Source organism: Phyllopteryx taeniolatus, chromosome 20 (assembly GCF_024500385.1).
Source record: "Phyllopteryx taeniolatus isolate TA_2022b chromosome 20, UOR_Ptae_1.2, whole genome shotgun sequence".
Classification (NCBI taxonomy): Eukaryota; Metazoa; Chordata; class Actinopteri; order Syngnathiformes; family Syngnathidae; genus Phyllopteryx; species Phyllopteryx taeniolatus.
In genome coordinates this window covers 9945271-9957995 of record NC_084521.1, presented here as the reverse complement: position 1 = coordinate 9957995, position 12725 = coordinate 9945271, and the positions used below count along the sequence as shown (strand labels likewise).

General features: G+C 39.0%; 1 protein-coding gene across 1 annotated transcript in view; it reads left to right on the top strand.

Annotated features, from left to right (window-relative positions):
• Positions 1 to 12725, top strand: part of adarb2 (adenosine deaminase RNA specific B2 (inactive)) — a 166239-nt gene that overhangs the window by 87393 nt on the left and 66121 nt on the right. Inside the window, 1 exon segment of the mRNA XM_061758799.1 lies at positions 4570 to 4668. Within this exon segment, the coding sequence (XP_061614783.1) occupies positions 4570 to 4668 (99 nt within the window).

Here is a 12725-nt window from a genome sequence, read left to right as displayed (position 1 = left end):
GGTCCTCTTAATGGAATGGACCTTTTTTTTTTTTTCAGCTGATCATTTTTGACAAAACACGAAAGGTAATGCCCGATCGTTGAAGGACTTTACCTCTTCACCAATTATTACATCCTGTTTCCAGCATCGCTGCAAGTAGCAGATAATGTAACAGCTTTGCCTCTCGACGCACACCATCCAGCGCAAAGACACATCTGGCACCTCCACATTCACCACTTAGCTAAATTACATTACTTCTAGCCTGGTGCCTCTAACAAGGTGCTCTGTGTATTTCACTGGGTAAATAGGAAGGTAACATGGCAAGAGACAAAGAGGGAGAGTACCTAATACAGTGTTAACGATTGCTCAGTGAGTTCCTCTGCTTCCCATTACACACACTGTGCACCTTTTAACCTTGTTAGCAGCCCACGACAGCACGCCATCCCAGAATGCTTGTTCCCTGATTCAATGTGGCTCAGGTGCTAAAATTCATGGAGATTTACAGGCCTGTAATTAAAATTGAAAATTAATTCTGGTAATCTGGCAGAGGTGAGGGAAAAGGAATAACAAATGTGAAAGATGAGGGGGAAGAGGCTCGTAGTGGTTTCCTAGCCACCTATCAGTGGGAGATACTTCACACAGGCTGTTCAATCATGACTTAAAAAAAAAAAAGGCTTATCTTTTAGAAGGTTAATGAGGAGCGACTAGCTGTGGCAGCTACAAATGCACAACAGAGGTGTCATCTTCCACTGCACAGTGACATGTCTGTCACAAACACACACGATAAGCTCCGGGCATTATACTGTACGATAGAATCCTCATTTCCAATGACATCCTCAAACGATTTAATTACTTTTTCTTTTGATACAACTTGCATGAATCAGCGAACTTAAGATGCAATCTCATTTTTCTCCCTTCATGTCTTTCTTCGTCCTCAATGAAGGCTTGAAATTATGCTGTGGGATTTCAGGTGACTGCGCATGCTTCTGCAGTCCATTCTCTGAGTTGCCATGAAGTTCACTGATTGTATAGTTTGCTGAATTTTTGCATATATATAAATAAAAAAATTTAGTGCATGGTATTAATGGACCAATCAAACTCCAAAATTCGGTTCACCACCTAGTTTGTTCAGATCTAGGAAAAGTTTTTCTCATTACAAATAATTGAAATAGAACAAATCCATTCCTGGGCCAAACTTCCACTATCATAAACCTTTATTGAATGTACAGGCAATTTTTGAAATAGCATTTTGAAATATATTTAGCAGTCATATAAGTGTAAAAATATGTTAAACAGCTATTAGTTTATATATTAAAATGCATGTAAAACACTTCACTTTAATGACTATTGACAAAAGCGTAATGTGCATAATGTTTACTTCCACTTCTTAACCTTAATGGCCACAGTGTAAATGAGGGTAAAAAGAAGTTAACCACTGTTAAGTGTAAAACATTTTAAAAAAGCAATATATTGTGTGACTTTAGAACCATATTTGTACAGAAAATTATAATTTTGCAAGAATTGTATTGCCACATTTTACTGTTGAATAATAAGTGCTGAATCTCCACCATGTATATTTATTCCCTCTAAAATGAATAGATTTTCTGGCATTCACACTAGGCCATTAAGTCATGCATATGCCGGACACACACATGCTGTAGATTAATGTTGATGCCACAGAGGTTTTATTGTAAATTCAGCATGCTGCATGAGGCACGGTATCTAGTTGTCCACCTTGTTTTTCACCTGCAGGGAAGCAAGCGGTTCCTCCGTGTTATCAGCAGCATAGGCTGGTGTTTAGGCCTGCCAGGGCAGAAGAAATCGGATGGGTGGGTGGAGGGGACCAATACAGTAGCATGTGTTTTCATGAATGTGCCTCCATGCATATCATATTAAAACATTATTGTATAATTTAAAACATGCAACTATAACTTTACGTAACACTGCACTAATAAAAAAACAACAACATTTAATTTCTCTGCAAACATCATTTAATGCCACCACGGATGGGATTGGAGTGGAACTCTCTACCACAACTTCCAACTGTTATTTTCCCTCTAACTTTTATTAGGAGCACATCTTCACCAACGTCTTGTCTATCTCTTCACATACAGTGTTCCCTTTCTATAGGGACCGAGCCCTGCCGTGAATAGTGAACATCTGTAAGTAATTACGATGCACACTCAAATAGGTTTGTAATTGTCTATAGACGCCTCAAGATGGCGGCAAAGACCCGTTTTTCTATTGGACAAAGCTATGGACTGACTAAATGAAGCGCCTCCCCTCACTTCAACATAGTTACTTCGAAGCAAGATGGCGCCAAAGCAAAATATTTTGAAATTAGACATGCCTCCATTGTTGAAGTGGCCGACTGAAGCTGTGGCCTTAAGGTGGTTGGTGCCTGTTGTGGTTGCAACCCTGAACACGGTGCTGGAAACCAGCAGTTAGGGAAGCTGAAGGAGTCCTATCGGGCATTTTTGGCCTGTGGGACTCCAGGACTGGCAGGCCAAGCTGAGTGCAGCTAAAACTAAAACTCAGTTCGGTGAGGCTATGGAAAACGACTTCTGGGTGGCATTGAGGAATTTCTGGTCGACCATCTGGCATTTCAGGAGGAGGAGGCGGTGCACCATCAACACTGTCTATAATGGGAATGGGACGCTGCTGAACTCGAACCGGAGAGTTGGCGGGTAGAGTACTTGACACTGACACCTCAGATTCTGGGCCTCTCTGGGATTGAAGTCACCAAGGTTGTTAAAAAGCAAGCATGGATTAGCTCCACCCGGAGTTCCTAAACACTCTGGATGTTGTGGGGCTGCCTTGTCCGACACACCTCTGCAACATCGCATGAACATGAGGGACAGTGCCACTGGATTGGCAGACCAGGGTGGTGCTCGCCCTTTTTAAGAAGCGCTCCAACTACTGGGGATCACACTTCTCAGCCTCCCTGGTAAGGTACATTTGGAGGTGCTGGAGAGGACAGTCCGTCGGGAAGGCGAATCTCATACTCAGCAGGAGCAGTGTGGTATTTTTCATGGCCGTGGAACTGTGGACCAGATCGACACCATCAGCAGGGTTCTCGAGGGTGCACGGGAGTTTGCCCAACCAGTCTACATGTGCTTTGTGGACTTGGAGAAGGTGTTTGATTCCAGTCATTTTTTTGTTTCCCTCAGGGGTCCGAAAAGTAGACTGAAAACAAGAAAAAAATATGCTGGTGCATTCATTATCTTTTTCACTTTTGTAAAACAAAGTTAGTTGTTGCTTTTTTTTTAATCAGCTAGAAATTTCCTTCTCCATTCCAGAATGCAAAATTGGAAAGCCCCATTATCTTTGGTCATCCTCGGGAACTAGGATGTTAGTGAACTGGGATTTACTAGCCCGGTATATTAGGAAAAGATTTACTCTAGGCATGTAGTCACATGTAAGTGCTGGACACAGCACAGCACTTATATGTGACTACATGCCTAGAGTTACTATTATTTTTCAGCAACCACATCAGTCTCAGTGGTCGCACTGGCAACAACGGTGTCTGTCTGACTGAGGTTGTGTCTGTTACAGAGATGAATAGCACACTGCTTGTTGCTCGCTAAGTAATCCCACCAATGATAAATCACTGTTCTCACTGACACCCAAATTATAATCATTGGCCAAACTTGAGGGGGGGAAAATAGGGCCTTTAGCTGTGGCGTCTAGTCATCTGTTACAGTGTCGCTCAAGGCCACTAATAAATAGAAAAGACAAAGGACCATTCAGGGATGTGTCACACTGATATCCTTCCCTGTAAACGTAGTGCTGCTGTGTGTTCACTCACCGCTTTTTTTTTTTTTTTTTCAACAGCGTATTATGATCAACATTAACATGGCTTATTAATATTTAAATATCCCAAATAATGGTCCCTTTTATGAGCCTAAATGCCTCATGGTGAATTCTGTCTATAAGAGAACAACCTCAGTTAGCCTACATTCTGGATGCAGTGTCTTTTTGTGGTGCATGTAAAACAAATCCCCCAACACAACGGATGACTTAATGAACTTAATGAGGTTTTCTAATTACAGCGGGAAGTTAGCCCATGTCAAATGGACCTTTTCTGCCTTTCTTGACTTGGATTAACAGCCAGGCTATTAAATCCAGCCCCACATTATCACAGCCAAGAGACTCAAAACTTTATCAGTCATATCTGCCACAATTCTGGCCTACATTCAGAAACATGTTACCTCATTTGATGTGAATGAAGGTTATTTTATTTTATTTTTTATTTTTTTAAGTGGACTGAATGAGCCTAAGGCAGGATCTGAAGTTGCATTTGAAGCCCTCTCGGGATGGAGAATAAATCATAATAGCAGGAGCACAAAGGTTTTTGTGTCAGAACAAATAGCAATACTTTACAGTAATCTTTGAAATCAAGGGTTTGATATGAATTGGACATTAGTTTTGATTGTTACTTGTGCTCACAAATTTTCTTTTTATGTACAATGGAACCTCGGTTCACGAACTTCATTTGTTCCGGCTCTCTCGCGCAAACTAAAATGTCTGTTTCCAAACCAGGCAATTTTTTGCAGTAAAAATAAATTGAATTAAATAAATCCATTCCAGATCAAGAACCAAGCTTCCTCCGCCTAGCTGGCAAGAAGTGGACGGTAGAGCGGATGCCGGAGCTGCAATGTGGGCGGGTTGTCCGGCGGGGATCTAGCGGTAAGAGCTCACTGAAAGCTGCCGGAGCAGAGATATTTTCTAAGGCTTTCAAATATCACAATCACTTTTCACTTTCTTGGGAGTCAAACTGAGGGCAAATTTCTGGGTGAAAAAAAACAAAACACATCTATCTATTACCAAATTTTCCAGTACCACCAAGTAACAGACGTTAGAGACTGTAAAACTGTTAGTTTACAAACATTTAAAAAAAATCATGATTATGATTGTGATTGAATGATATGAAAACATTATATTGTGATCATTTGTTTTGTATTGTATATGTTTTGTATTGCCCAACCTGAGGTTAGTACATGCACAGTCACAGCAATAAATGCAATTTTACTAATAATTGGCATAATAATTTATTTTGGTGTTTCAGTTTTCGGCCTTGGTTAACTCTATTTCGGTTTCACTTTAGAATACATGACACACGGAGCGAACAACCTTTACGCCGTGTGAGAGAAAGCACAACTCAGTGTTCCATGTGGATGCTGTGACTGTTTGCAGATTGAAGCATTACTTCTGAATGAAAGCATCATGTGTGTGAACATGATGTTCGTAAACCAATTTGTTCGTGAACCTAGGTTTCACCGTATGTCTTTTATGGTATTTTAGCCTAAATGTAGTGCTGTTTTATTAACCTGCAAAATTGGGAATGGTATTTCCACTTCACCTTCAAAGTCTCCTTGAAAGTAACATTTGTGGCAAAGAGTTGACTTACATAGAACCTTTTTAATTTTGAAATGGCATATCTTGTTTACTTTGTCCTCTTGTGTACATTCTGGATAAGCCTATCTAACTCTTCTGCAGTAAGGAAGGATAATTTACATGATGTTACATTTCATCATAACACATCAAAAGTGTCTACTGTATTTCATAGTATTTATGTTAACTGATGCTCTTTAATGGCACACTGAAACAGTAATTAATTTAAAAAACCATCCCATTTATTTTTTTCTGGAAGTGAATACTCCCTCCAATGAGGTACAAATCCTTTCTCTTGCTGCAGTTCAAATTAATTTACGTGCTGCATCTCCTTACATCCTTTGAGAATTTAATTATCTCAACAAACAGGCTCTGGGTGTATTGAATATACAGTACGATATTCTATCAGAGTTGTGTGGAAGCTAGAACCCGTGCAGTCTCGTTGTTTCATTATGATTGTATCATTTCAGAGTCACTTGGCACCAGCACTCCAAGAAAAGAAGTAATGATGATATAGCAGGCTTTAAAAATATCATGGACATCATAATAATGTGATAACTAAAACACAATATGATCTCTTGAAATACATCCATTCCTATTGAAATTGACAATTTTGCATTGTATCTCTAAAGGTGATCAAGTGGCATGTGCTGCTTCTGTAACAGTGGAACATAAAACATCGGGAAAGCAGCATGTTAGGAATAGTTGAAAAAAAAGTTTGTTCTAAAAATTCTGAATCTTCCCCCAAAATAAAAAAAAATGTCATTATCAAGTCACCAGATTAAACAGAAATGTAAGATAGTTGAAATGTGACAGTGAAGATGTCACAGCTCATTGTCATCTTTGTTTTGATGTGATGCTGGTGTGATACGCACACATGCAAACAGACTGACAAAGCGATACGCATTCATTTTGCACAAAACAACATGACTTTCTGGGGATTTTGTCACAAACTGGACCCCTGATGGGAAGAGGCTGGCATAAATCAGCTGGTGTCAGGGCTACAGACACCCACAGCTCCTTATCGCCACATGCAGGTGGACACACTCACAGATTGAAAGGTGGATAGTCGGTTTGACAGGCAGAGCGCCATGCAGCCAGGTAGAGAAGCTGCTTCCAGGCACATGTGACTCGGATGGAGGCACTCTGCTGAGGGCAAAGGCACAGTTTGACCAGGAAATGAGACATGGCGACACACAACCATTGGCCTGAAATCTTACTGTGCATTGCCAATTGATGAACAGAATTGTTCTATATAAGTCAAGGCTGTTGACTAAACATTCTTAACTCTAATTCTCCATGAAAGTTTGATGTCATAACACTTTTGTTGATGATTTACCTTTTGCATCTATGAGATGTACAGTATACTTACTGTATGTCTATGTACAGAGGTGGGTAGTAATGAGGTACATATACTAAACTAACTTTTTCGATAAATTTTACTTGTAAGAATAGTTTTAATGTAGCATACTTTTTACTTGAGTATTTTTGTTAAGAAATAACACTACTTTTACTCCTTTACAGTCCGCTTGTTACCTGTATTTTTATCTACAGGTATTTATTATTGCTTGCTTTGGTACATCAGAGAGACTTGTCACATGACTCTTTTTCACCAATCCAACGTTCGGAGCTACTAGTGATGTTTGAAGCCATTTAACCATTCAAACGGAGCCAGGCAGTCATGTAACTGCACACAGCCTCCACGTGGCCCCACACAGAAGAAACATTTTCAGACGTATTTATGTAAAACATAAGCAGCAGAAATCTATATGAACTTTGCAGATCTCACCCATGACCTGAGTAGAGAAAATGGATGGATGGACTATGAAAAAGAGCAGCTATGTCAGGTGCTGTCATCTGTGTCTGCCTCAAATGTCAAAATTTCAGTTTAAAAGAACTTCACTTGGAAATGGAGAAACATACAAGAGGCTGTGCGAATGCACATTGAAGTCCGTTCGACCCACTCAGACCCAATGGAGCTCACTGTTTTTCAGCATTCTTTTCACACAATCTTTGGCCACAGGGAACATTATTTGCAGTGGTTTAGAGAGAGTAGATTTCTTACTAATTTCTTTATCTAAAAGGTTACTCATTAAATTACTGTGTTGTAGAAAAACATTCATTTTAATTTAGGCCTACACCGAAATGTTCCAAAATATTTTACTAAAAAAAATTGGTTCTGTTGCTCTGTGCTATTTCTGGTTTTTGTGAGGAATTGCTCAATCTGAGGTGAGCCTGGCTGCTCGCTGCCGCACTTCCTGTCTCGCCCATATATTTGAACAGAAAATACGCAAATTCAGCAATTTCAACCATGAAATCCTGGACATTATTGGATTAAAAAAGAAACTCAATATAAAGCACAGACAATAGAAATAAAAAAGGAAATAATTGTCGTCATTATTTGATTTTTGTTACTCTTAAGGTGCAGGTGAGGCTCTGCCTCCCTTGCCTCCACTGACCGCATGTCACATGATGCCCGAACACTTACCCTTGTTTGTGGCTGTTGTCAAAAAGGTGGTCAAACATGTTTGTCCGTATGTGCCCTGCAATTAACTGGCAACGACTCCAGCAATTCTATTCCATTCTATTCTATCTTAAACCCAACTAAAATGAAGAGGGACATGAAGTGAGGACTCTAATCACAGCAAATTGGACCAATCCCCAGATACAATGAAAATATGCCACTTAGTGAGTAAATAACTTGTATTTATATAGCAATTTTCACAGAGGACTCACAGTGTTTCACATTGTTAAAATAGTCTTACATGGATAAGATTTAGAATCACATTTTACATTTATAGTTGCATGAAAAAAATCTATTAATGAAAATCCATCCATCCATTTTCTGAGCCACTTCTCCTCACTAGGGTCGCGGGCGTGCTAGAGCCTATCCCAGCTATCATCGGGCAGGAGGCGGGGTACACCCTGAACTGGATGCCAGCCAATTGCAGCTATTAAAGAAAAGAAAAAAATTAATTAATTAAAATCCAAAACAAATTAAAAAATAGTCTTCCTGCAATGCCTGCCTAAGCAAATTTGCCTGCCTACGCAATTAAGCAATTTAACTGCTTTTTAAAATTGCCCACTAAAGATACTTTAGCTCAAAAGTGCATTACACAATTTGGGAGCAATGAACTGCAAGGCTCTATCAGCTTTAGTTTTTAATCTTGAGTGAGGGACATTAAGTAAACCCAGTCAGCAGACCTGTAACGGGAAAATTGTGAACCCTTTAGTAGACAAGAGACAGGATAAGCTCTTTGAGAAAATTGAGAGATACACTACAATTGAATAAAAACTTACATGCAAGGAGACAGTTTTAATACAACCTGGTTGGATGCTGCTAAGAAATGCATATTTCTCTTAATATAGTTCATAAGTACAAAGAAGAACAGTCAGTTATCTTCTGCCTTATGCAACTGGTGGCCCCCTCCCAGACAGACATCTGGTTTGTTGTCACAGCCAAGCGATACTACAATATCAGAGAAAGAAACAGACACGAACAAGGTGACCTTTTTATCCTCACACTTGAGAAGAATGTACAGTATGATGTTATAATTAACAGAATATACATATTTACATAAGTACGGAGGAGCCTTACCATTGAGGGCTCTGTAGCTGACTGTTAAAATGTTGTACTGAATCCAGAAACAAAGAGACAAAGAGCTAGTGCATGAACGAAAGAGTGGTAGTGATGTGGCTCAACCTATGGGATTTAGACAAAAGTCTACCGGCGACATTTTGAACTAACTGGAGACTGTCTAAGGAGGTTTTGTTGAGAGAAAATTGCAGTGGCCAAGACACGAGTGGACAAGGGCATGAATGATCTTTTCTAGTTCAGAATAAGTTCCCATGGACCAAAGTTTAAAATATTTTTGCTAATTATAACATTGACAATATTGTCTTATATATGTATTTTTTAAATAATAATGATGTTAGTGGCTGTAAGTTCTAGAACAGTGGTTGCTCAAAGGAATGGTGACACTTAAATGTGGGCCGATACTGAAGTTCAGTTACTTTTATATTATTTATTTAATAAAATGTAAACAAAACCAGCAATGTTATGTCTTCCACTGCAGAAATTAAATTCACCTCATAAGGAGATAACTGTGCATAATTGTGACATCTTTTTAAGGGGACAAGGCAAAAAACTCTGTTTCACCTATGTATACAGAAATGCTGAAGGGATTTCACACTGGCCAGAGTTTTCCAAAAGCACCACCTTTAAGGATTTAACAAAATAAAATGAAAACTGCTCATGAACAAATGGTACAAATGTGTGTTTTTGAAAATATCCATGCACATGTGGATTTGGCATTAAATTCAATGACTGGAGTTAGCCAGTGAACAAAATAATCTGGCTCTGCTGTGTTTCCGGTGGGTCTGCTAACTCGAATCAGTGAACTGATTCAACGGAGTCATCTGACTGTCTTTCTTTAACTCACCATGTGTACTGAGCGGAAGACTGATAGGATTCAGTGTAATGGTTTCCTTGGACTCGTACTTCCTGACTCAAATCACTGACCAACAGTATATGATTCAGCAACTTTGCATCATTCTGCCTTATATAAAAATTGTTTGAGGTAGTGTTATCATTCAGTCAAACATTGGACGTAGTTACTATCTACATGGCATTCAGAAGTAACGCATGGTTACTACTGTTCCTCGTAAATTACGCAGGCATGCAAACATACCCAGTAGACAGTAAGGCTATATGCAAGGACAGCATACTCCTATGGATCTAAACAGACAGAGGGTTGTATTCGTGTCAGAGAGCATTTAGGATGCTCTCCATTACACACAGCCATGTTGTGTACCACTGCCAAGCTCAGTTTGCTTCTACCCATCAGAGTCTATTAGAGCAATACTAAGCCGATGTTCCATTCCGTGGACTTCCCTGTTTTGGGTCATGCACCAGAAGCAAAAACATTTTCTTACACTGACAGTAAATACCGTCTCGGTTTACTTGATTTACTTTTTGTAAAATTCTTGAAGAAATTGTTCTAAAGGTATGGTGTTAAGCTACATTTCTCCTGTATTATGGATTGTTTTCCATGCAAACATTATACAGTATGTTCCAGGTCAACTCTGATCCAGGGGAAGATTATACTCATCATAACTGTTTATATCAAATGATAAATTGAATGTATTAGTAGCCTGGCTGACATTGCTAAATGGATAATTAATCCTTATTTAATGTTTCAGAGAAAATTAAGGTGTTGTTTTTTTTTCTACAACAATCTGTTTTTTTTCATCTTATTTTGCTATATCGCAGGTCCTTGACTTCTGTTGCTTACTGTATATTCAGTATATATTATCATTCTTACTGACGCCAGCAAATTTCTCATTGTATCTTGTTGTTTTTGTTTTTACTTTTTTCTTTGTCGTACCACCATCCATGAATCCATCCCTCCATCCGTTTTCTACACCGCTTAACCTCACTAGGGTCGTGGGTATGCTGGAGCCTATCCCAGCTAACTGCGGGAGAGAGGCGGGGTACATCCTGAACTTGTTGCCAGCCAATCGCAGGGCACATATAAACAAACCATCATTTACTCATATTTACACCGGCGGGCAAGTTAGAGTCTTCAATTAACCTACCGTGCATGTTTTGGGGATGTGGGAGGAAACCGGAGTACCCAGAGAAAACCCACACAGGCACGGGGAGAACATGCAAACTCCACACAGGTGAGGCCAGATTTGAACTGTGAGGCAGATGTGCTAACCAGTCGGCCACCCCCGTCCATTCAGATTTAATTAAAAAAACAAAAAAAAAAGTGGCAAGAAGCCAAAGGAGGAATCAAAACACGTGCGTCCATGGTTCGGTTCATATCTTGCTTTTGTGGTCACGGTTTTAAGTTCGGTTTGGTACATGACTCTGACAAAAATATATGGTGTCTTGTATAGTTTGGTCAAAAGAGATGGCATGTTCAAAGCATTATTATCATTTATTATTGTTGTTGTTATTGTATTACGGTTACTTAAATTATGTAGTGGCGAAAGAAGAATTAAATGCTCTTCCATCGGATGGCAAAAGTTTCAATAATCCTGTGTATCTACATGTTGCATTCATACGACAGAATAATTCATGCCTTCCTGAAAATAGATCAGCTTGGTGTTCAACTAAACAATCCCACAGGTACACTTGTGACTAAACTGAGACTAGGTAATTATTGCGGTATACCTATTTTTTATGATACTTTTGCTTGGTGGTTTACTGTGAAGTTAATATACAATATATATATATATATATATATATATCTTGTGTACCTTATGTTGAGAGAGGTTACTCTCTCAACGTTCCATTTCCGGGCTGGAATAATTTAGCGTCTTTAGCTTCAAAAAGTGGAAATGAGCAGGAACACCAGTTTTCCCTATTCAAGTCAGGTGTGACGTGCACTTCAAAGTCAAAAGAAGTGAATGGTGTACAAATGAAGCCTCCGGTGGGCCCATTCAAACATGCACATCTATATAACGACCTCTCTCTGCTTCATGATTACTTATAATTTAATGAGGCCCGACTGTGGTGGGATGGTAGCACTGACTCACAGAAGGTGTGTGAGAGGTGGGAGGATTGCATGAATGGAAGTAATTTTAAGGACTTAAAATGAGATGATAATAATAGTCAGCACTACTCCCAGGCCATATATTCTTCAGTGAGCATTGAAAGAGTGAAAAACCTTAATTTATATTGTTAAATTTAAGACTTGTTTGGTTTGCACCCCATCTATGCCAGATAACTGACTGTATATTATGGTCTATCCCAGTGTGTGTACAACGCATAGATCCTAATTACCTGGAACTTACAAAATATTAAATAAAAACTTACATAGGACCCATGCAGTGGCCAGTTTTAAAATTTGTAAAAGTCAAATCCTTGTCCAAACCTTTCTTGTACATCCATGTTGACGCAACTTAAGGCGCCAGAATCTATGTTCCTTTAATAACTGGATATAAGTACCCCAAAAAATGACTCAACAAAAACGTAATACTCACAAAGGAAGTGGCAAGGGAATAAAAGATTAAAGCCATACTAGACTTTTGAGAACAGTATTAAAGCTGTTACATAGCACACAACACACCTTCACCTTCGTGCCACCTAGTTTTAAGAAATACAGCAAAATCCTTTTATGACATCTGAAGGCTCCCATTCTACCATTTCATTATTTAAGACACTTCTCAGAAAGTGGTGACTATTTGAATAGTTAAATACTGTATATCTTTCTTATATTTTTGTCTTTCTCTCTCTGCTCATTCCTTTATTCATGCCATGTGAACGCTATTTTTTTATTTTATTTTTATTTATTTTTTTGCACCAGTTAAACCCTCCTTGAATGCCACACGCAATTTAAGTG